The sequence below is a fragment of the Hetaerina americana genome, unplaced genomic scaffold (genome assembly GCF_022747635.1).
Source record: "Hetaerina americana unplaced genomic scaffold, ioHetAmer1.1.p SCAF_11, whole genome shotgun sequence".
Taxonomy (NCBI): Eukaryota; Metazoa; Arthropoda; class Insecta; order Odonata; family Calopterygidae; genus Hetaerina; species Hetaerina americana.
The window spans coordinates 42,300,985-42,327,789 of record NW_027286181.1 but is presented as its reverse complement, the minus strand read 5'-3'; the positions used below and the strand labels follow the sequence as shown (position 1 = coordinate 42,327,789).

The 26,805-nt window shown below is 38.5% G+C and overlaps 1 protein-coding gene across 1 annotated transcript in view; it reads right to left on the bottom strand.

Annotated features, from left to right (window-relative positions):
* The window catches only part of LOC139700865 (acid sphingomyelinase-like phosphodiesterase 3b), a 505,549-nt gene that overhangs the window by 87,633 nt on the left and 391,111 nt on the right, over positions 1 to 26,805 (bottom strand). Inside the window, exon 6 of the mRNA XM_071599300.1 lies at positions 530 to 771. Within this exon, the coding sequence (XP_071455401.1) occupies positions 530 to 771 (242 nt within the window). The remainder of the gene's footprint in view (positions 1 to 529; positions 772 to 26,805) is intronic.

The following is a 26,805-nucleotide window of genomic DNA, read 5'->3' as shown; positions in this document are numbered from 1 at the left end:
GAGACAGCTAACGAGATTACCCGTAACTGAGCTTTCAATTACGGTGGAATAAATTATACCCACTGTCCAAAAAATATCATTTAACATAGCTTAAGATCCTTGTTGAACACATATTTAAAAAGGCCAAGATCATGCATACCTTTTAACTATTTATTCACCAATGAACGACCTTACAACCAAAATACAGGAAATTCAAATTGTTAAAATGATTCGCTTCCACCTGGACTTGGGCCTGGATCCCTCGATTTTCGGGAGCTAAATCGTTTAAAAGACTCGGCCTGGTATCGAAGGATCGGCATTCAATTACCAGTCAAAGAGAATAATTTACGTTTCGTGAGATTTCTGTATTTTGGTGCACATCAGCCGATGATTTTGATACAGCAGCTATCAAAGAGGTTCTCGCAATTCTTTGATCCAGTCTTTATATCCTATAAACTCATTGAATGCATAAAAGTTCTATTTTATTAATTAATTCAACATGAGTAATTTGACACAATACTGTTAACAGATATCCAATGACGGATCTTACCTTTTTCGAATGAGTCAATCGCTTCGGTCGGCAGCCAGTGTCTCCACATGTCGGCCACCCTCTTGTAGGTTGGGTGCCGTCGGGGTGGAAATTGGTTCTGCGGGTAGAAGTCGTGGTTCCCCAGCACGGGAAACACGAACTGGGAGGAAAACGTGTGACGGAGGAGGTCCGTCAAGTTCTGCATCACCATCAGCACCTTCTCCGTGCTCAAATAATCGTCATTTACGTGTGCAATGCTGTCCCTGTGAAACAATGACGAAAACTTTAGACACGTAGGAAATTTTAAAAAATTAGTATGCACGTTTATGGGACAGAGAAATATGGAAAATCAAGAATTTTGACTAAAAATATGATAAATGAGTTCTCTCATAATGCAGCCATGCTAAGTTATTCAATTTTCCATGTGAATGAATATTTGTGCACCCTATGGCGGGATTTCGTGTATGAATGTGTGTTTAGCCAAAGTGACTCATCTCTTTCTTCTAACTATGCGTGCCATGAAAGACACTCCTCCTATCGTTTATGGTGTTGTACGAGGGTCATCCGGAAAGTAGTACCCGTTCGTGCCGCATGAAGTGCTGACGACGCGAGTAGCCGCTGGACGAGGTCAGATAGCTTCAGTGGCTTGTCTGCCTTCTCTGAGCCAAGTTGCGTGACGCTAGCATTGCCTGTGTTGTTTCTGTGATTGTTTACAATGTTTAAAAAAATTGAGAACGCCGCCAGTTGTGAAGTGAGGGCAGTGATTAAATTCCTCAATGCAAGAAACGTTCGCCCATGTGATATTCATCGCCAATTAAAGGAGGTGTATGGAGACAATGTAATGGACGAGTCGTCTGTTCGGCGGTGGTGTCGCAACTTCAACATGGGGAGGGGGAACACACACGACGATGAGCGTTCGGAGAGACCGTCTGTCATTACAGACCAACTGGTGAGCTCAGTTGACGAATTCGTGAGGAACGATCGGCGCGTCACAATTGATGACATCTGTGAGCATTTTCCCAATGTTTCTCGAACAATTGTTCATGAAATTGTTAAACACCATCTGCATTATGCAAAAATTTGTGCAAGATGGGTCCCTCGCGTATCTCAATGAGCTGGCGGCGAAGGACTATGCAGCAGGAATACAGAAACTTGTCACACGTTATGACAAATGCCTTAATTTGCTTGGAGATTATGTTGAGAAGTAGTTTAAAGTATCCTCTTTCAAATAAAATTTTTTATGTTTGTTAATATTTACTTTTGTGTCTTTATTTCACGAACGGGTACTACTTTCCGGATGACCCTCGTATAATTGCTTACCCACTGTCCTATCTTTTTGTGTGGTCTATTTCTCCTATGGTAGGTGAAACAACCCCTGGCGTCATCTCCTGGCCAAAGAATCGGGGACTTGGTGACTTATTAAACCCACAGATCTGTGTAAAATAGGTTTCCTCGATAGCTCAAGTGCTTAGAGCATCCCCCGGCAAGTGTAAATATCTGGTGTTCAAGTCCCGGTAAAGGAAATATTTTTGCGCCTGTGATCTGTTCAATTCCGCCCTCCCCGCCCCTCCTATGTCCGTCGTCCATGTGTTCCAATCCCTTTCCCTTGTATCTATTTCCATGTGAATTTGTGAGTATATATATATATATATATATATATATATATATATATATATATATATATATACACATACATACATACATATACATACATATATATATATATATATATATATATATATATATATATATATACATACATATATACACATATATATTTTTTCTTATATTTTTATATACACACACATTCAAACACGAAATCCCGCCAAACGGTGAACAAATACTCATTCATATAAAAATAGATGTAAGGAAAACGGATAGGAACACATATAAAGGACGAACACATTGGAGGCGGGGAAGGCGGAATCAGGCAAATCACGAGTGTAAAAATATTTCCTAGACCGGGACTTGAACTCCGGATCTTTCCATTTGCCGGGCGGATGCTCTCAACCACTTGAGATATCCAGGAAACGTTATTTACCTTGAGATCTGTGATGCTTTATGAAACCAAGTGCCCCCATTCTTTGGCCAAGAGATGGCGTTAGGGAGCTGTTTCACCCACCAAAGGAGAAATAGACAACACACAAGAGGAAAGGTAAGTAGTTTTAATATATATATTCTTTGGATCACGGCTCCGAGTCCCTCAATGATTTATTATCGACAATAAATTTTCCTTTCACAGTTAAATCCACTTCTTCCATTTCAGACTCCACTATCACCTTTATTTACGCAGACATCTCACTTCACAATAACAAATTCACCACTTCAGGACATACCAAAGCCACTAACCTTCAGCAATATAATATAAACTTCACCAGTTATCACCCTTCTCATACCAATCTCTCTGTCTATCCGCGGACACCGAATTTGCAACACCACAGCCACCCTCAACAAATCCCTCCACAACCTACACCATGCACTCCACAAACGCGGCTACCCAGAAAAGATCAAAGAGAATAACATCCACCGCTCTACCCGACCACACACACCACGGAAAAACAACCCCATATCTGACGCAAGTCTCAACCTTAGCACTACCTATTTTCCCGGATCCCACAGACTGAAAACTTTCTTAAAGCACTGTTTCCAATTTAACAACACAATGACGCTACCTGATTCTAATGGCCACCAATATAGAGGTGAGAACTAGATTCCGAATGTATATTAGCTTTCCGATCTTTTAAATTCCCTCTCTGAACGGCCATCATTAATTCCCTTCCCAGCATACCCTGCACCTTCCTTCCCCCCAGACTCCATAGTCCCCGTCCGAGACTTTCCAGTCTGACCTGAAGAAGGCCTCAGAGGGGGCCAAAAGCACTAACAATCTTAAATGTGAGTGTCCTTTACGTGTTAGCTATTTTATTTTGTGTTCTATTGTGCCGTTCAAATGTTATATTGCTTTCGTGGGTGCTTCTATATCACACACACACACACATATATATATATGGTAATCGCTAGGTAACTGCCGATTGTTAAGCTAACACCTTATACACACACACACACATACATATATATATATATATATATATATATATATATATATATATATATATATATATATATATATATATAAGGTGTTAGGTTAACAATCGGCAGTTACCTAGCGGTTACCATGTTTTCGAGGTTAATGGCTCGGGACTTTTTGCGCAAGAAAAACAAAGCTAAAAAGTATATAACTACGACCCATTAATGAACAAAATCCGTGCACAAAAATGTCCTAAGTACATATAATGAAGAGAGAGTTAGTGACAAAAATAGCGTTAAATTTTATTTAAATATAGACACAAATATGAGAACAACAAGACAGAATGTAAGATTCTATCATATGGTAATAGGATGGATTTAAATGCAAGCAGCTTTTATTAGTCAATCAAGTTCGGCTAATGGTCCTCAAAAGTGTATAAAACGCGGAATAATGAGAATATGGGGACATTTTCAAGAGTGAAGTGTCCAGCAGTCACCAAGTTCCTGCTACGTCAATTTACTGGGGAGAATAAGCAACTTATCTGGTAAAACGAAGAAGTTGGCATAACCTTAATCCGTCAAAAGTAACGGTAGATGAAAAATGCATGTCAAGATGTCTCTGGCGACGAAAATAAAACAAATGTTTATATTGACTCTATGAAGTCTATGGTCACTAAAAAGCCTTTCGGAAGATGTTAGCCGACTTAAAAAAATAGTTCAAACATGCGGAAGAGATTGCAAAGATAGTTCCATCTTATGTCAAGAGGGATCAGGGAATTAAGTCGATAAAACACAACATAAAAGACGAATGGAGAGGAAAAAACAATTTTTTGGCTCCTTTCAAAGCGTTTCTTTTTCTAATTTGTCTTATCAGGATCCGATAGCTTACCTGTTCATCTCCAACAATACACACAGTCAACATTGGCATACCTTGGTGAGGAATAGCATGTCGGCTGGAAAACGGTAACCCCAAAAATACTTCTAGGGTCGGATCAAATGACAGCCCGCATTTTTAAATAACTGTTATCAGAACGACTTCTTATCTGGCTATTATAAATAAGAAATTCTTAAGAGACCTATTAGTCCCTAAGGACTGGAAAATAGCTAGTATTGCACCTATATTTGAATGGAGGTTATCGATGAACCCATCCATTACAACCCTATCTCTTCCCCTTTTATTTCGCGTAGAGTTCTCGAATATAATTGCCAGTTCTACTATGGGGCATTTCGATAATATTTATCAGCGAAAAATCAAAATGGCTTCGATGTGGTAAGTACTCCGAGACTCAATTAATGCTTCATTCATTAACACTAATATAATAGCCAACGTAGCTTGATGGGCCAAGGAAATAAAAACTGCTATAATACAAAATGCCCGCCTGATAAAGCAAGATCATATCTCATAGAGATATAAAAATTCATGGGAGAAAATATAAATAGATAGGCGCAGAGTGAATATGTTTCAATTCATCTAAAAATTGAATAAAATTTGAGTCGAAGACATCATTTTGATGCTAATAATTTTATCATTCAGACTAACCGTCTATGATCCCAAAACGACTACAAAAGTAGAGTAAATATAAAGCCATATATGATCATGTAACTACGTTGTTATTTTTATCATTGTTTTCTACCGTTTAAGGTAGGTTTTAGGTTCAAATGTATATCTTTAGGAGCAGCTGGGTACATCAGTAATATATAACGCCAATAAAACAGTGAATAGAGGATCTAAAAACCTCTAAAGGGTTTGATGAGTTTTCGTATTTGAATAAAATTATTTATAACCTTCTGTTTCCGAACCAAAAAAGCCGAAAATCATGCCTGATTTTATCATGTGACTTTTCATTTTTGTTAAAGTTTAAAAAAATTCTGAAAGGTTGGTTTAAACCCCACTTGGATTTGCCGCTGATAACAGTAAATATAATTTTTTATGGCACTTCTAAGCCCCTGCACTCCAGGACCTTATGAGTGCCTTACAGAAAACACTGTAACCCGTGAAATTGCAATAAACTTTTTTAAACTCTTTGAACTACCCTTCATTCAGTTCAAAATGTCAAATCCGTCCCTAACCCTCATCATTTACCAAACTCTCCCTTTCATTGCAGTTTTATACATTTCATTGTCTCCTTATCTCCTAATTCCACTATTCTTGCCCTTAGGACGGTTTGAGGCGTCACTTTGTGGATGCGATTCTTTTCCGATATTCTTGCCCTCTAGGAATTTCTCCCATAAACTTTCCCCCTAGCATGCCAATCACTAATTTGTTTCTTTCCTATCTATTTTACCATACATCTTTCATTTATCTACGTACTCAAAACCCAAAAGTGGCCAATCTACATTTACCTCCTTGCCTTGCTGGTTACGTTTCTCAGCCATAAAAGTTTCACTAATCTCTTTATGGTGTCTTTTATTAATCTTGCATCCGTTTCTGATCATCAACTCAATTCTCTTTAATAAAGTTTCCTTATAATCGCAATACTTCTTTTAACGGCCAGGCTACCATTCCTCTCTTATCATTTCTTCTCATCCCTCACGTAGTTTCCTTAAGAATTACGTTGATAAGCGCGAGTGATTAAGGTCAATACCTTACCCTCTAGCCCATCTCTAATTATACTGATTTTTTGTCCAATAGTCAAAATTGTGCACTCAAAGATATGCACGGGTCCCGAATAAGTCACATATCTCTCCTAGTTGCTGATATAGTCTGCATATGATCGTTAATAGTGACCATTATTTGTACACTCTCGAATGTCTTTTCGAAGTTCACGAATCGAAACAAATTCTGGTTACAGATCATATCCCTTTCCATCAGTAATCTTATTACTTCTCTGACATCACGTCTGAGAACCAACACTGATCTTCACCAAAATAATCATTTCTTCTCTTCAATGTCCTTTGCTTCATGAACTCCAGTAAGTACTATTTGTGTTGCGTGCGAAATCCCACAGTCGTCTCATACTGCTGCTTTTATCCGTTTTGCAATGGGAATTAATACTGAATGAACGAAGTCATTTTTCCAAATTTCTCACTGATAAATTCTGCAAAAAGCCCCCAAAAAAGCTTCCTTCCACGTATTCCTAATTTTTTTATAAGTTCTGCAGGGACGATACAAATCACCAAACATTGATTCTCTAAATTCCTTTAATGTCTTTTCCGTCTCAAAATCAAGTACGTCAGGGCCGAAGCTGTCCTCATCGGTACAGTGTTCTCTTTCTACATCTAAACGTGCAGGCTTTATCGTAGTTCTACCATATAGCTTTGTTCGGCCGGTCGTACGTCAGGCTCACGCCTCCTGCGTCAGTATGCGCAGCGCCGTCGTGTGACGGGATCGGTCCGTCCGTGAGAGCTATTTCTGTGAAACAACTTTTTTCATTTCGGCGAAAAACGTGATGGCGAATTATTAAGAGCAACGCGCTGCATTGAAATTTTCTACAATGGGACGGAGGAAGTTAAAGCAAGAATAGTAAGAATATCACTTATACGTACATATATTTAAGGTAAAGAACTTGATTCTTGAGACCCAGGATAATTTATTTTACAACTATCAGCTTTATACGTAGATAAACTAATCAAACTACATTTAATTTTATTTGCCAATTCTATTGGGATTGGTAAATATCGGCAACAGAGGAAAAACATTTGAGATTCGGACGAGATGAATTATAAAAATAAAATTGAAGACTATAAAAAATATATATGACTTGGCGAATAGGGTATTCTATAGAAGGCAAAAACCAAAAGACTCTTAAGGCATATTAATAGGTACATTTGTACATATTATTGCATCAAAGTATTAACATTTACAACTATAGCATTATTATGCATGTTTATACATGTATGATAACACTATTACGCTACCATAGAAAGGGCTACAGATGAAGGTCAAGGAAGAAATGGAATAAAATGATGATGTAGAAGGAAAAGGTCAGCTGATGGAGCATGAGAGCCGATTTCATTATGTCTAATTAAATTCTAGTTTAATTTTAACTTCAATTTAAAGAAAAAATAATTTTATGATCGATAATTAAGTTCAAGTCGACTCTTAAAGTGTACCTAGGTGGAAGACAAATTAACTATGGATTGCTCAGGTTTACTAATGAGCAGCTTATGTAGTAATAAAATCAGACCATCTGTACTTTCTACGTCAATGGACGATTAGAATTAACGAGGCATTATTCATATGGCCTAAAGAATTGGATTGGAGAGATGAGATAGCGACGAGAAAGTTGCATTCGTTATTTTTATATTAGAGCAGAAAGAAATCATGTAATTCTTAGCATTATTATTAAGACCCTAGATAAATTACAAAGAAATGAAAAGAATGAATTTTTTTCGCAGGGTAATTTCTGCTGGTAAATCATTTTAACAATAGGTGACGTATCTGTATGTCCAAGGCTTACATTTAGTTTCACTATCGGCCGCAAGGAATCGTTTCTGTTCACATTGCATAATCAGTTGACCCAGAAAAAGATTTTATTTTGATTTGATTTGTTTTATTTTAGCTATAATGCCTGCAGAACTTAATAACTATTAGTGCTTATTATTTAATCTCTGTAAGTGTTTATAAGCAATTAATATTCCTCCTCATTATTATATGAATTACCTCAACCCAAATATTGCCCCTATAATTTTATTTTCATTTTCACCAAAAGCGGTTGCGTCTTTCCTCACGTAAGGACTTCGTAAAGTATCAGCGATCTTTTCTACAGTAATTAAATATGCAATTTGGATCATTAATTTGGCAGGTAGGCCTATGGTTAAATGATAGCTTTGTATGCACGTTTGTTTCCTTTGTATTTTTAAAAATACTTGTACTTTTGAATGAATTTTTATCTTGTGTATCAAATTGTGATCTTGTCTTCTTCTGTGAGATATGTTCATGCTAAAGTGGTACACTTCTATACTGAGATTAAATCGATTCCTGCTCCTGATGCAATTTATTCTGCCTCCTGTATGTCGATAAGGTTACTCTGATATTCTTCTTCAAACACCTAGCAACTGCATTACAATCCCAAAATATGATTATCCATGATCAATTGGAAACTTTCATATTATTTCTTCATGGGTAGCCGCTAAATGTTGATAACTTACTCTTGGATTATCAGTGACCCTTTTCCAAATACGCGTGCACGCATTTCTTTTTAATGAATGAGATTCAATCAAAGGTGACAGGCAGAAATAAAAATTTGACGAACAAAATTATCATTTTACATTAATTGTTGCGCAATTTAAAAAACAAACTTTAACTTTATTTGAGGAATGATTTGGCGGCCGTCATGTCACCCCATGCATTGTCACGGCCGCTCACGTCATCCCTCATTTATCCTACGAGATCAATCACGTCACGTAAATGGCGTCTTGATTGAAAAGCACATAATTCATTCCAATTGAAAATGATTGGTGTATTTTATATGAAGCAGACGATTTTTCCCTTTGATTTCTTGACTGCTGTCTTCCCTTTGCTTTTTTGTTGGCTCAGCAATAATGCCCGAAGCATGTCACCGAACAAACCACCGCGGAAAGGAAACGGTTCATAGCGGTGGGATATCATAAACCTAAACTCCCGTCCACGCGCAACTTAGAATATCTATTTAATTTCACGTATTTTTGCTGGCACTGACATTTCCCTCCATGTAGAGGGGGATACAGTGGACCGACGGTAGCTGCTGGGCCCGCACCTTCCATAAGTAGCAGGGACCGCGCCCTCTCCTCCTCAGCCACCTTGGGTTCTTCCATCTCGAAGGCAAGGTTTGGGTTGGAGGCCATCGGCCTTACCTCCACATAGCTCTTCCCATCCTGGTTCCGGGGCTCGTGGCCTTCTTGGTTGCAGCAGGCGCATTTGCGGCACTGACTCTCATTGATGATGATGGCCCGGTTGCCGCCGATGTGGAGGTACGAGGGTATATTTCTCTCGACGGTCATCCACCGTCATCTCGACCGTCATAGACGACCACTCTGGTGCCCGTAATCCCACGCGCCATCTTGTTTCCCTTCCACATGTTCTCCCATGAGGATGGATTTTACCAAAACGTTGCAGCTCACTTGTATCTTCCAACGGGGTCTCCACGAGAAGACAAAAACCGTGACATTACACAAGCTGCCGGAAGTATCCCCAATAGTAATTTTCGTTCTCTGGTTACTTAAAGACGGAAACGGTAGTTTCTACGGAATATTGTCTAATAGCCTAGTCACCATAGCTTCGGTTGCCAACTTCAGGAATATCAAATGGCGATGGTATATACATTGGATCGCCACTATCTCTTCGGGTTTGACGAACAGCGGCTCTAACGTGAAGAATTGGACCTCCAACGGGGTAGGGGGCATCACCTTCTCGTCGACTTGCAAGGCGACCGTGTTTAAGCGGCGCCCAGCCATTTAACAAAAACAAATAGAGCTCGCTTGCGTAAATATTGAGTGCACCAAAAGAACGAGTATTCCAGAGGGAAAAATATTCGTGTACACTCCCTCCCCGCAACACGCTTGCGACAGTAGCAAATAAAGAGAAGCTTAAGACCTTCATCAAGAGTTCAGTCTGAACCATTAAGAGAGCAAAAGCAAGGCTTTCCTGGCGGAAGAAGACGAGAGGCAACCCTCGCGCTTCTAGAAAAACTTGGTGGTCAACCACCGCTCGAAAAATAACCCGATCGGAACCTCAATTTCCGATAGAGTCCCGCAGCGCCGCTCTCCGCATCCCGGCGGCCGATGCCTCAGTTTCCAGCGAGGACAGACACTCGGTAAACACAGGCACGTCCTTGCTATCGAGGAAACGTAATTTACGCTGAAATCCACGGGGTGTTTATGCAACCATGTGCCCCGATTCTTTGGCCAGCAGATGGCGTTAGGGAGCTGTTTCACCAACCAAAGGATAAATGGACGACACAAAAGCAAAGAATAGTAGCTAAAGCAATCATACGTCATAAAAGATAGAAACAGTGCGTTTCTTAGCATGTCCCCACTTCTCCTGTGTTCGTCCGTATTGTTTTCCTATTTCTTTTCCCTGTATCTATTTCCATGTGAATGAATATTCATGGCGGGTTTTCATGTTTTTATGTGTATACGTGTATATTGGGTGGCGGTAGTCCAGGAGGTAGAGTGTTGGAATACTGCCCGGAGGGGCCCAGTTCGATTCCCGGACAAGGCACTCTGGGAACCTGCAGCTCAACCCAAGCTATGGGATTTTTCGGGTACCAGATCTTCCTGGGAACATAACCGGTACAGGGAAAGGAACTGGTCCCCCTACCCTGATGTGTGAATTTCGCACGCCGGTGTGTGAATTAGTACTCGGTGAACTCTGTCATCACCTACCAAACCGACCTTCGGGTTGATTACTCTGTTTATGGTTTTTTAAATATATATTTATAGTTTTATGTATATACACACACACACACGGCGTCTTATTTGAAGAAGAGTTCGGAGAAGGCCGAAGCTCAAGCAATCTACAACGTGAGTGCCCTCTATGTCTTATGTGTTACCTGTTTTATTTTGTGCTCTATTATGCATATATATATGTACCTATTTATGCATAGATTTTGAAACCAAATGGTCTAAGTAGTTGGGTCGTATGAAAAAGGATCGTGTCAGGCAAAGAACCTTTCTCAAGGAGGGCATTGATAGAAATTGCTAAAAATTTTTTGATGATAATATGTTCCGTTATTTCATCAAGATATGCTATATTCAGGAGATGATACGGCTGTACAATATAAAACAGCGAGGAATAAGCCTTTTGTATTTGCTTAAGTGGTTTAGGGATGATATTTTTTTTCTGGTACTGAGGCTTTCACTAAGACGCGGGTATTCATCTATTACATTTGACCTTATCGAATATGTAGTAAGTTTTAGTACCGATTGATGCTTGAAAATCAGTTTTTTACATAATCAGATATATCTTAAGCCACTCTTTTAATTAGCCCTATCAGAACTACGTTCCTGTGCAGTCGAGATAAAATTATCCTTTGGGCCATAGGGAGGGCTACATTCACTTGGCTCGCGTCAATATGAAATGAAAACGGGGTTTAATGTTCCATAATATGCTGGATAACATCCAAAGCGTTCCTAATATCGATCAGCATTCAATAACTTGTGGACTTAAGGCTAAGGTCCCTCCGGCCAAAACGGCTTCCGCCTGGAACACTATTCGGTGCAGTCATCGGATTGAGTCGCGTAATATTGACATCAGCCCACCACTATTAATACATCCTTCACGATGGGCAACTGTCGCCCTAGAAGGATATTGCACCGAATCATATGAGGTTTCGACCATAAAATTGCACTGCCTCACTAAATTCAGTTTACATTACACTTAAATACTGTATCAAAAGATAATCAAATGAATGGATAACTTTTTTGAAAATTCTGTGACTGTTATCATCTGAGTATATTTTATTATTAGGTAAGCTACCGGTTAAGGTAGGTTTTTGGATGGACACAACTACTAAATAAAACATTTTGTGACTCCTAACAAAACACAAAATCCAGCATCCTACTCTATATCAGGTCCCTCTTCATCTCTGAGTACTTTCTTCCTCCCTTCATCCAGTCCAACATCCCTATTCTGTTCCTTCCCTTTCCTGAGTCTATTATGGCCAATATAAAATATTTTTCTCCAAAACTGGGGATTGAATACATTTTTACAAAAATCATCACTCCAAACTTTGATGACTAAAAATTATCACCAAAAGCCTCCCTATACGCGTAATGTCTAAACATCGTCTAGTGTTTTTTTTAATTAAATGGGTAAAAATTTCGAAATTGATTCTTTCCTAGTTAAAATGCATTAATCATTTTATAGTACCCCTACGTTTCAATAAAATGCCAATGTCTAATTACATTCTTGGTTAATAAATGTTTACCTTGTTTTTAACGTTCAAAGCAAAATATTAAACTCTTTCCGCCATTTGCCAAAAATATACTTTGTGTAAACTTCAATTAGGAAGTTTGCATAAAGTATATTTTCTACTGCACTTGTAGAAAACATTTATCTCGTAAATACAGTCGGAATCAAATACAGTCTTGGAAATTTCAATCATTTCAATTTTTTATAAATTTGCGGATAATTAGTTCGTAGCAAATACCTCACAGAGCAGGATGTAATTAATCGCAATAACCGTTAAAAAGTCAATTTCATTCTATTATTATTGAAATGAGTAAGTACACACCAACCAAAAAACATGCAAACTAAAAAAAACTCATCGCAGGTGGTATACGGTTTTGAAAGGAAATTTTTAGTGCATGCACTATAGTCTACAGGTAAATGCTCGTTTTTATATTCAGAGAGACTGCCCATAAGCTTTTAATAATACGGCAGTAGACACACCAACACGCTACATTAAAATAACCCATTCCTCCACTCCGCTTATATTCTCTCTCCCCCTTCATTCCGTAGAATACGCCGATCCTTTTCCTCGTCCTACCTCGTCTGCCTAATGTTCTCCCCTGTCAGTCTTCAACAACCCATCGCCAGTCAAACTATTATCCATCAATATTTTCTTCCACTTTGAATTTCTCTTAGCATCAATCTCGCGTCCCCATTCATGCCTAGGATTTCATCATTTATCTCGTTCCGTCCTTTTAACCTTTTCCATCCCTCTCCGCACCCGTATCTCAAAATCCCACCTCTACGCGTAGGATTATATACAGCCTCAAGTAATACGTTCCGGATGCATAAAAAAATCACGGGTATTTCCAAATGTAACCCTTTTGTTTTCTTTTTAGCTCTATTTAAGGCCTTTCTTGCAAACTACCTTTACCTGCTAAAAAGCTTCTTCAACAGTTGTACTTTCTTCCCAATACCTTCACTACACTGTACTTCCACTGCTTCGATTTCCTCGATAGGTGACCTGCTCTACGCACCCGAAATCAATTTTCAATTAAGCTATCCTATTTAATAACTTCCTTTCATTTTATTTCTTATGTTTTCATCACTTATCTGAATACTTATTTTTTCAGTGGAATCCCAATCCTTAGTTAAGGTGCTCTGTGGAGAAACTTAGAGTGAGTATGCTGTCCATCGGATGGGACGTTAAGCTGCGGACCCCTGGGTGCCTTTCGTAAAGAGTAGGCCAATGCCGACGCCGGGTTTCTCTCCACTCTTAATCCTTTCCGGTCCATCCCTTATGGCGTAAATGACCTCAGCTATCGGTCGCCTCCACTCAAATTACTACTTCTATCAGAATTTTTATGTGCAGTGCTTGGTGATTATTGAAACTTCTTCTCAGACTATCTATTTAAAGCTTGGTTATACGCAAAACTACCTTATTTGATCAATACTCCGCCTACTTTCATTTCTATCTCCCGTCCCTTCCATTTCCCTCTTAGCACTTCCCCGCATGTGCGATTAAATACACGTATATGGATGAAAATTGACTACCTCCATTCTTATCACCCCTAATTTTGATTCTCCACCTACCACCTCAATTTTGTAGTCTAAGACAAGTATAGGTTTCGGATAAGCCGCCTGTCTCCCAGTCTACTCCTTTCTCACGCAAAGTTTCAATTAATTGAACTCTACCCAAGAACTTTTGAAAATGCACGAGGAAAAAAATATTTTCTAGTTGTATTCTATATTTCTTACTGTGACCTTATTACTGCTATTGCACTACTTATACCTCTCCTCATCCTGAGCCTAAATGAATTATCCACTCGGTAATCATTTGCCCTCTTCAATCCATTTTTAGACGATTCAAGTTTAGTATCTACGATTTCAAAGGTATTCACCCATATTACTCATTTATAGCTTCTTTTTGAAATGATAATTAACGCTGATTGAGTGAATTTTTCTGGTGACTCAAAACAGTAAAATTTAAAAGAGAATTTGAACAAAACATCAGCAAGTTTAACCTCACGATTAATAAGAAATATATGAACGAATTAAAATATTACCACGAAGATTCATATTCATAGACTGCAAATTATATTATTATGTCAAAATAATTACGGATAATATTTCAAATAGAAAAGTACAAACGTCACAACATAAAATGGCTTTATGCATATATAATCGGGAAACAAATATTTTATAGTACATTTAATATAAATGTTTTAAAGCAAAGCATGCTCGCTTAATCATCGTCATCACGACTTCATTCCTTAGATTATTTTGCGGCAGTCTTTCATTCTTCTCTATTCTGTTGATTTCCTCACCACAAGTTACCTTCTCTGTTCTATTTTCTTCTTAAATTGTCTTATGCATTTGCGTCCTGCCCTTTCTCACTGGATGTTTCCTTCAATTTTCCAGTCTATTATACTTAAAACTTATCCGTTGCGCCTCAATGTTTTTCCAATAAGTCTAGTGATTCTTGTTCTCCACATTAATGTTTAGCTCTTCTCCATAGATCTTCGTTCCTCAATTTGTCTGTCCATTTAATCTTCAGTGCTCTCCTCCAGTGTCACGTTTTAAAGGCTTCTATTCTTTGATGGTCCACTTTTTTCAATGTACCATACCTCTGATCCTTGCAGCGTCATGCTCTATACGAACATTTTGATATACTGCTTCTTCGTTTGAAACCTCAGTTCATTTGAACAGAGAGGTTAGTTGCATCTTCCTCATAAACGCCTTCTTGGCTTGAGGTGTTCTTCTCTTGATGTTAGTCGGATTTCTCCCATGCAAAGTTTTACTTCTACCCAAGAAGATAAAGGATTCCACTTGGTTCAATGCCACTCCTAAAATTGTGGTATTTGCATTCAGCTTCTCTTGTCCACCCAGAAGGAATTTTATTTGTCATCTTGTTGATGCTCATATTACGGAACTACTCGGTTCATAGCATTGAAAACTGCGTACCCAGGTCCTCTCGCGTTTCTGTAATAAGGTCCTTACTCCATTCTGTGAGTTGTTTTCATCATTTATTCACTTAAAACGTTTCTATCTTATTAAAACCAGGGATTGAGGTAGCAAAATCGTTTATAATCCATCCGTTGCAATTTAAAAAACGAGGCTGCGTCATTTTAGGCGAGGATAAGGATTTAATGTAGGGGTGCACAGTTTGCGTCCATCCAAAAGCTACCTTAAGCGGTTGACTACTAAATAATAATAATAATAGTGAGAAATAATATAATGCTTGCATTGACATACTAATTCTTTAATACATCTATTAACTTTAAATTAATATAAGTGTATAAGTACATAACTGTATTCCATTGCTTCCATATATTAAGGTCCATTCGTTTTTCCATTATCATCACCAATTTGAAATTGGTGATGGTTGCCAGAGCAAAATATGTTTACAAAATATTCGCAGTCTATTTCTGTTATTTTTTTCTTCAGCTACGAGAATTCAGCAGATATTTCCACATCATACTCTCCAAATAACGTTCTCCGGGGACAAGATGCCGGGTACATCCACCCCTCTCCTTTGAGGGCCCACCTTGAGAAACGTCGATATTTTCATGTCATCCTGTCTCCATGAAGGTCTATTTCAAAGATTTCAAAAATAATCCAAATCGATATCACCCTAGAAGCAACTAGAAGATTAAACCTTTCAAATGGCACCCAATGACTCCATCTCTTCAAGCTCATGAAATTTGCTGTACTTGAGACGGTCAAACGAAAATAGAGTCAAGCCGAAATATATAGGAATTTTGTGTGAAGCACGAAAATTCCTGAAAACACAACTTGAAGTTGAAAGCTTAAAAGTTCGCGAATAGGGGTATGCCGAAATGCCGAAGGCGGTCGAAGGGCATTCCATTTCAATTATGAAAGATTGAATAAACCGGATGTGAAGTCGGGCACACGGAATATTTTTCAAGATTTAAGAGATCCTTTGCTTCGGTTCAAACGAAAGAGAGAGAACAGCTGCTCCGGGTACCTCTGGCTCCAGCTACAAAGACCCGTTTTTCAAGCATTTCGTATTGCGCTCAACTGAGTTCAGATGCGTAGTGCTCTTCTGTTATGTTACTTTGAATAACCTTCATTTTTAATTGAAATTGCCCGTAGATGCGATTCCTCCTCAAAAAGATGGTCACTCCATTAGGTAACAAACTTTTTTATGTTTTATATTTTGAGCAGTGTTATTATGCTATCCATTAACATCTTAATACTTTCGAGACAGCACTTCAGCGAATTTTGTTTTGAAATTTTCCAAAACGCCCAGATTAAAGGCACCAAAACTTTTTTGATGAATACCTACCAAATATTTATAAATAAAAGTAAAAATATTTAATTTTACCACAAGAGTGAACATTTTCAAATCAAAGGAAATGGACAACCTTATATTTACTATTTCATTTTTTATTTGATTTTTATTTCCGACGCTGTTAATCGCAAGGAAACGGTTATATATACAAGCCAATATGTCAATTTTATATCGGTAATACGGTTCTAAGCAATTTTTTTTTATATTTCGGTTCTAAATATACTACTGTTTAGCTCTGTTATGATTATTTAAGTGTATTTTTATTGTTTTCAGTCTGTTTAAAAAAATTCAACTAGCTGTGCTCATATTAAAAATACAAAAAAATTAGATTTACCTGGTACAAAGTATATGCCTTAGCAAAACACAAATAGTTTTTCATATTTTAATTCGTTTCTCTTGCAAGAAGAGACCTTACTGCGGTCCACTTTTGACACTTCTCCAACAAAAACGCATGTTCCTCCATATTACATGTAGTCTACTGAATGTATCAACCGCGAATCACGTAATTGTACGATTTATGTTAACAAAAAAAATGTACTCGCTAAATCGCTAAACTCGCTAAAAATTTGTAATCGCTAAATTAACAAATTTTCAAAACTCTTGTAGGAACCATATAAAGCGTTCCTAGGTCGATAAATGTATGCTAAGATAGCCACAGAATAATAATTTTATGACCGGCAATGACATTATTCGAGCATTGAGAAGTTCTTTTAAGCAAACCTCAATGAATGTATTCGTGATATTCATTCACCTTTCCAAGAATCGCGTTAAACAATGCACAGCCATAGATATATAGGTACAATCAAATTCCACAAGACTCTTAGAAGAGAACTTTTATGTGCAAAGAAGCCGGAAATCCGTCCCCTTTCGGAACAAATACCTCTGAAAAAAACCATTTCAGAACTCACCGGGTATTTTTGTTCGCGAATCATGGGAAGAGATTTAGTTTTGAAGCAGACATGTATCTGTGAGTAAAGCGTTACCCTGCGCACATTTTACTTAAAGCATAGATCTCTAGGATAGTTTTGACTTTTTGCCGGAGGCCACGGCTCCTACTGCCGATTCCCGGAAGCAAGGCGAGGCAGATAAATTACAATCACAGGTCTTGCACCGGCAACTGTGCCAACATACATTAAAGTCTCGACGCAGCATCGACGGGAGAACGGGAGGAAAAAAAATCCACCGCTTGGGTGAAACAAGAAATAAGTATGTATTAAGCCGGGGGAGGAGATCGACAGGATATGGAGAGAGAAAGAATACGAAACTGGTGTGGGAGAGGTCGTAAAAATACAATTAGTCGATGGACCATCCCACGCCTCAAGGAACGAAGGGGTAATCTGTGCCGACAGAGGAAGTAATCAAGGATGGGGAAAGAAAGACGGTGGGTGCTGGAAAGGATGGGCCGCACGGACGAAGGGTAGATTTTGGGAGAATGCTGAAGAAGAAGTAGAGAACAAGAACGATTGCCGAGCGTGGGAAGAGGGAGAGATAAAGGAGACGGCGTGGGACTCTCAGATTTTTTTCCTCCCCCATCCTCCCCTCTCCACCAAGGGATGGAGGGAGGAGCGTTCTGGGAGGGAGGGAGGAGCGTCCCGGGAGGGAGGGAGGACGTGGAGGGAGCTCCACATCTCCCCCTCATAACGTTTCACGTGCTGCTACCTTTGAAGGGAAGGGCCCTCCGAACGAAATCTGTCCTCTCCGTTCCCATCCGTCCATCCACCCCCACTCCAAACCCATCCCCGCTCGACTCCAAGGACTTGAAACCAGAAATTGAATGCGCTCTTCCTCATCGCCTCCTTATATCCTTCCATTTTGTCTCCCTTGCGACGCCCCTCCCTTATGGAGTCCTCCACTACCACTCACCCTTCGTCTTTTTTTGTACACCCCCCCCCGCCCGTCCTCTCGCTCCCGCACCTTCATTTGGTGAAACCGGGGCGCGTCCGTCAAAATCCCTCGCTCAGGCTACATCTATCCCTCTCTCAGTCCTCTGATCCCCCTTTCTTCTCGATTACGATCTTCCCTTTGTCTTCTCTCCATGAGGCTCAGAACGCTCGCTCGGATTCTCCACCTTCATCCTTTTATTTGTCCCCTCTTCAACCCTAAACCGGCACCTAGCCGACAGCAAAACGGGAAGGTATTAGAGTGAAATTTTCGCCATTACTCACCAGTCTGTTTCCTCCCTATGTAGTTCGCTTCTTAAATTTTTCCCCAATGGAAATGTAGGCTCATTCGTTTTTACAGTGAACCAAAGATAACGTTAGGGTTTTTGATCAATCCAGTATCTAAGCTCTTCTTCTATTTTACCCACCTAAGAGATTTATACATTTCTAAAACCTCCATCACAATTAGCATTTCTTCAAATTAACATTCTTCATGACTACCTTAATTTAATCTAACAAGCCCAATCTTTTCATCCCCATACCCTTCCTGTCAATCGTTTTCCCCTCTATCACAGCCTCCAACATTCCATCTCGATTCGAAAAATTCTACCTTTCCAGCTTCCTTTGGATTTCTCGCAGCAACCCTCTTTTCTTCCACAGCACGGCTAGAATTTATCCGTATTTTTTTAAAATTTCCATTCACTTCACTTTCTCTTTCCTCCTCCACACCGACATTGCAAATACCTTCTAACTGTGCCCATCATCTTGCTTTAAACACAATGTTTTCGCACCGTATAAAAAGCGACTACAATCCATCTCAAAATTTTTGCAAGTTTGTAGACACTAAAGGTATCGAAAGTGATTACGAACGGAAGCATTCATCTAACATAGCATTGTAACACATTTATAATTTCTCTATTCGGATTCTTAGGGGACCTTATAGATGTACAATTTTTTTTGGTTTCAATATTATGATGATTACAAGGTTGGTTTACTTTACAAGTACTTCGGGTCGTGCTCAACGAATTCATAACAAATTCCATTTTTATTTGTGTATGTCTTCATCAAAAGGTATGGCGATATCTGGAATATTAAAAAATATTTTTTGACAGAGATGGATGCTTGTTTACATGTGAATATATCATCAATTTCAAATGAAGTACTTTAGGCGAAACATTTCTTAGGTTGGCAGCATTGTGTTAAAACAGAAAAATATTCATATATTTTTTCAATTTTTCGAAAATTTTATCAACTAGTACAGCCAAACAACTCTCCTTTTGAATTTATTTTCCTCAATTTCACGGATATCCCAACAGTTCGAGAAGTAATAATTTCAAATGCATATTCAAATTACCCCGAATAATGATAAATTCTGATATTCGAATACATATAGAAGTATTACCTTGAAATGATCACTTGCAAATTTTTTGATGGCACCAATCCTTTAGGCATTCTCTTCCTCGAAGAACGTTTTCAAATCGATGACATTTTTGTTTTAAAGGAACTTGACGTTTTTCTCATCGCTCAATTCTGTATTTTAGACAGGAATCACCGGATTAGATTGGCAGGTGACATCCTGGTCATTCACTCTGAGGTCTTCGATTAACCGTGAACAAAGGAATTTTCTGTGATTTCCATTCACTTCCAGGGTTTCATGACTGGAGACACTTTAAACAAAGGATTCCACTTTCTAAAGGAACGTTATCAAAGACAGTGGGTCTGAGGCTGCAACGCGTGGATTTGACTTAACGCCCAGTGAATACCTCAGAAAGGTTTACAGCATCATTAGTCGAGAAAGCTTTGTTGATTCCCCATATATGTATATAATGTGAATTTCAATGGAATTTAACTTAATAGACACTGCTGTAGTGGATGCTATCATTTAGATAATGGAAAGTTCTATTCCCTACTGCTCTTCCTTTGTGCATCTATAATTTATAAAATGGAGGAAGTGACAAGATTATCATATGGAATCATTTATCAATCCTATTTAACAGCACTCAGTAACTAGTTTCCCTGGTAATGAAATAATACAGTGCTCTTACTCCTTTCTATTATCCATGCCTCCTTTTTTATATTCTTCAACACTTGCTTTCAATATTATAAAAATTAGTCATTTCTTCTCGTCATCGGTGTTAATTACATAAATCCACCTTTTGTGGTCATAATTCTCTCCAATGCATGCTCCTTATTTATCTATCTAAATATCTCCTAAATTCTATACAGTAATATTCTTTCCATTCCTTTTGAAAGGAGTAAGTAGATTTTAGTAATATTTGAGCCGATTGAGCGTAATTGAGTAAACCACGTACACAACAAAAAACTACAAACAAATGTATATTTGAGTTTTGTTCGATCGATAAAAAGAGATATTTTTTGTACTCAAATAATTCACCGGGTAAAAATTTAATTTTATGGTTTGAGCTTAGTGATTAATGTAATGTATATAGTACAAATTTAATTGGTTGGACTTCAGAACTCGTATTGTGCCAATGGCAGCCGTATTCGAGACATTCAGTTTGTCAGCAGCAACAATGGAACTAACGCTCGACAAGCAATAAGCTACATGAAAATTTTGGTTTCGCCTCAATAAATCAACCGAAACCTATGTAATGCTACAAAGAGGCTTATAGAGAGCTTATTTTAACTATATCTTTGTGAGAAGACAGACAAAAATGTCACAACGAGAGGTCGTCTCAGAGCTACAGTCACTTCTCTAACGGACACATAATTTAGCTCCACCGCTATCAATGTGAGAGAAGATTGCCGGAAAAATTTAAGAGAGAAATATTTTAAATACTGAAGGTTTCATCGGGTGCCATTCGCTTATTGGTAACAGAAAAATTCCACATGATATTTGTTTTTGCCCGGTAGTTTCTGCGAAACCAAGAAGGACATCGTAGGTATCTCAGGTATAGTAATTCTTCATCCTTTTTATAGTCCAGATCTATCCCGGGTGACATTCATTTTCCATAGTGCAAAGTACGCCACATATTGCGTTTTTATCATGAAAAATAACTGGAGGTAAACTGAAAATATTTCCACTTATTGAAGTTTTCCACTAGCGCAATATTAGAGTTCATCCAGTGAAACTTGCACCACAAATAAATTACATATTAAGCTAACAAGGTGATACAAAATTAAATTATGCCTCGTAAATACCCCGATGGAGTTAAGAGATCGTTTTTTTATAGGGAGAAAGATATAAAGGTAGAGTGGGTAGAAAGGTGAAAACGGCACAGCCAAGCAATGCGTACAACAGCAAGGAAAACCACTTCCCCCTCAAAATAAGCCTGTAACCATACACAACCACCTAACACCTTTCTCCCTAATTTAGAGTTTCCTACTCTCTATCGCTCTCTGCATACCCCTCCCAACCCGCCATCGCTTTAAATCCAGATTGCCATCTACAGTTCGCCCCTTATGCGAAGATCCCCGCTCACCCTGTCCACCCTTCGCGTTACCCTGGAGCGCCTTCAAATTCGAATCTCTCCCCCTTCCTCCCCAGCCCTATCAATTCACTCCCCGCCCCGTCCTCTTCCCTCGCCCACGCGCTCCATCCCACTCCCCTCCGCGAGAGGCCCCGACCGACCTCTAACCCCCTCCATCCTCTCCATTAGCCTCCCACTTACCGACTTTCACTCCCACCACCTCGTCTTCCTTCAGGACCGAGGACATCATCCTCCTCCTCCGCCTACTCCTCCGCTTCCGAACCCCGCCACCACGACTCTTTTTTCTGCCACCTCCCATTTTCATTTTCATTACTCTCCAAGTCGCCGCCCCTTGTTCCCTCTCTCTTTCCCTCCCTCCAGCCGCAATCCTCTTTCCCTCCTTCCCGCCCTTCAAACCCCTTCCTGTTCCTCCATCTCTCCCCTCCTCCCACGCCATTGTGTTTCAAAAGGAATCCGTAACTTCTATCGCTTTTTTTACATTTTTTTGGGTCCCGGCGTAGGTATTCGGGCTTATAACTTAATTGCGTGCGCTCTCCGCCCCGATATTTTTTTGTCATCTTTTCCAGTCCACTTTCAATTTATTGGCGCATACCGTTCCCCATTAAGATCTCAAAAAACAGCAAAAGCCACACATCAGTTGTTTGCATGATTCGTCAACAAGAGTTCTTCACGAGCCCAAGTCCATTTCAGAGACCCCGGTCGCCGATATACGAGAAAATCCTGAATAGAGAGTAAATTCAATTGATTTGGATAATGAGGAAAGATCGATGTACGATAGTATGCAAAAAGGAATGAGGCAATTCACAGGGCATAAAATAAATATTTTCTCACATGATCATATGTTAATGTAATTCCTGAATGGATCTCAATGAAACCTACACTAATTTAATGATCGTTGAGAGAATATATTTTTTAGCGTTAATTTGATATCTTTACTTTAATTCGCGGATAACCAGTAATCCTTTCGAGAGTAACATTGGCTATAAGGTATTATTATTGACCAATAGAACCTCAGTTAATTCACCGCTAAGGGCAGACAACGAGTAACCAATAATTGTTCAATACAACGATTTATTTATAAAATAATATGCTTAAATTAACAAATATCCACGATTGTTTTAGTAACGTATAAACGAGAGGCTATTATTTTAGGAAACGAAGTACAAATATAATACAAGTAATATGAGTACAAATATTTATTAAAGTCAACTTTAAAAGTTTCTATAAATTAAATAAATCCCTAGTGTTCAGTATTGTTTTGCATGTAAGATATTAGACACACAAAATAATACTTTAGCATAGCTAGCTATATTTCGGTCAGGCACATGAATGATTTTTTGGACCACTAGAGAAAAAAGCTCTTCCCCAGCTGACATCAAATACTTCTATTTTCATAGCACTGAATGTTTTCCTCTCCGTGTGATCCTTTAGAAACCGAAAGGATTACTTTAAGTCACATTTATGTAATTCACTACAATATTTGTACGGCGTTTTTCCTGAGGTCAGCTGCATACTTGCAAGAAAAAATATGCGCCTAACAATTTAGATTATTTTTATCTCTGGAAGACATGCAATGGTGTTGATTTCAAAAGCCTACTCAGTCTCCTCAAAAATTAATACCCTCAAAATAGTTTTTCGCTCTGTTGGACTTGATAAAAAGGAGAATCTCTCATTGTAATTGAAAAATAGCCTCCATTAATTTCCATAAAAGATGTCACATACATTCTCCTCAAGCCTTAAAGAATCTTGCTTTCATTTTGCATCCTTGAGATACGTTTTCAGCAATTTCCCTGAGCGGAGTCTCTTACCAATTCCCCTTCACCACTTGTATTCTCCCTGTGGCAATTATTTAATTTTCACTACTCTGTGTAACCTATAATGTTGTTTTTCTAGCCCTTTATTACTCAGTTGATAATTTGACTAGGGTGAATCCAGATTCACTCTCCTTAAGTTACGAGATCCTTCCGTTTAAACGCATGGGACAAAAATGTGCCCGATTAGAACACACTGGAACATACATGTGGCGTAAATTGTCAATTCGACTATCATTCAATCAGCTAATGGATTTCAAGGCTATGGATTTACGGTGACTGCACTCACCCCGGAGCCAATATTGCATGCATGCTAATCATTTCATTAAAATTTTGAAACCGAGAGAATGATTCAAACTCCCAATTAAATGGGTTAGCTTGACCTCGAGGATAAGTCGACGGAAATACCCTGCCAAATTAATTGATCCATTATTCCTTTTCCGCCGTAATTCGTGGCTATGAGAGGAAAAGAAATCAAATAAGCTCCCTATAATGTGGACGTTCTTGAATACCACACAACGAAATCATATCTGTTTGCTTTTATTTGCAATTTATAAATTCTTGACTTCGATTACATCAGGTCCAGTTCTCCACACAATGTCTCATTTTACGAGAGCAACGAATATTTAATGAAGACAAAATTTAAAAAAAATGGAATTAATAATTTCTAGATACCTTAACACATGTAATTGTTCCTATAATGAAACCCATCCCTAATTCAGAGGTATCTCAGTGAAATAGAGATCCTTGAAATTAAAATGTATGATAATTAATCAAGATTACATTAAAATTTCCGGAAGATGCTTGTAGGCATATGTATTCATATAAAAATTACTCCCTTTAAAAATTTTATTGATCCAGTAACAAATAACCAGAAGCAACAGTTATGATCAAATTAATCAGTAAAAGCTAATTGAAAGAATGTAATAAGGCTGGAACCTATAGAAGAGTTTTAAAATGCTATTAATTTATGGAGGAAAAAATTTCTTCCAGTTATATTTTTATTAAGGAGTAATTATGGAAACAGATTCCATACCTCCCTCATTAATCTAAATTAATATGAATACACCGTTCAAATATCTCAAAATGTCTCTCAATTTTATTATTGAATAAACTCCTTCAGTGATTTCTATGCTAAACATTGTTGCGACAGTTTACAAAAAATGTGATTAGATTCATATATTTCCCTTCACATATCTACGGACAGGAATTTTTGTTGAAAAGAACTCATAATTATTTGGTCATCAGAAAAGATGGATATCTTGCACTTGTTCATTCACAGCCGGTAGAGCTCGGTTGACGATGTGATGACCAAAAGTAAATCATTATGATAAATTATTATGGTTTACTACTAAATTACATAAGATTACATTATGTATTACACAATTAATAATGTATTAAGATACATTATTAATTGTGTAAGTGTCACATCAAATCACATCGTCAGAAAAAATGTCAAAATGTACACGTTTCCTGTCAAAAACATAATCATAAATAGTTATCTCCTTTTAATGACTGTATCAATCGTACTTTGGGATTAATAATTGAGGTTTTTTGCCGTTACCATCCTCAATTGTGTTTTTAGCGTGACAAAATTACTCAAAATCCCACTAGGGCAGACGCTGTGCGAATTACCTTTTATCTAAATAACTCTAATAATTCTGGCAAGAGTGACCTTACCGGGAGCAATCACCATTGCTTTCGCAAGTACACCTCTATGGTCATCAGAACCCACATATCCTCTCACAAATACCAATTTTTTAGTCCATAGGGTGGGCTAAAAATAATATTACCATTGAAAAAGATGTTTCAGAGATTCAATAAATTAGCATTTCTGTCGATGCAAAGAATGGCTCAAGTTTGTTTTAGGCATGATTTAAAAATACCGTCCATGAATTTTTCTCCAACAAACCAAACGTTTGCCGTAAATCTATCCTAGCGTCATACTTCAGTATCCATATCCGGAGAAACACGTCCGGATCAATCATCATTCCATACCTCTATTTACCGATGAACCAGCGTTCTAGCCATACGGAAAACGCTCCTGGTCGAGTTCTGAAAACTCCATGAAACAAGGGCGTCTAGGGCCTCTTCCCTCAGATTTTAGAATTTCGCTTAACATGAGATTAAAATTTTCCATTCGATAATTACCGATTTCGTGAACTAGGGGAACTACCTACATATGGCAACGGGGAGCAACGGAGGCCTGATATCGGCAAATTTTGTGCAGCTTAGTGCAGTGAAGAAATACGTCACATTCTACGAGGGTCATCCGGAAAGTAGTACCCGTTCGTGCCGCATGAAGTGCTGACGACGCGAGTAGCCGCTGGACGAGGTCAGATAGCTTCAGTGGCTTGTCTGCCTTCTCTGAGCCAAGTTGCGTGACGCTAGCATTGCCTGTGTTGTTTCTGTGATTGTTTACAATGTTTAAAAAAATTGAGAACGCCGCCAGTTGTGAAGTGAGGGCAGTGATTAAATTCCTCAATGCAAGAAACGTTCGCCCATGTGATATTCATCGCCAATTAAAGGAGGTGTATGGAGACAATGTAATGGACGAGTCGTCTGTTCGGCGGTGGTGTCGCAACTTCAACATGGGGAGGGGGAACACACACGACGATGAGCGTTCGGAGAGACCGTCTGTCATTACAGACCAACTGGTGAGCTCAGTTGACAAATTCGTGAGGAACGATCGGCGCGTCACAATTGATGACATCTGTGAGCATTTTCCCAATGTTTCTCGAACAATTGTTCATGAAATTGTTAAACACCATCTGCATTATGCAAAAATTTGTGCAAGATGGGTCCCTCGCGTATCTCAATGAGCTGGCGGCGAAGGACTATGCAGCAGGAATACAGAAACTTGTCACACGTTATGACAAATGCCTTAATTTGCTTGGAGATTATGTTGAGAAGTAGTTTAAAGTATCCTCTTTCAAATAAAATTTTTTATGTTTGTTAATATTTACTTTTGTGTCTTTATTTCACGAACGGGTACTACTTTCC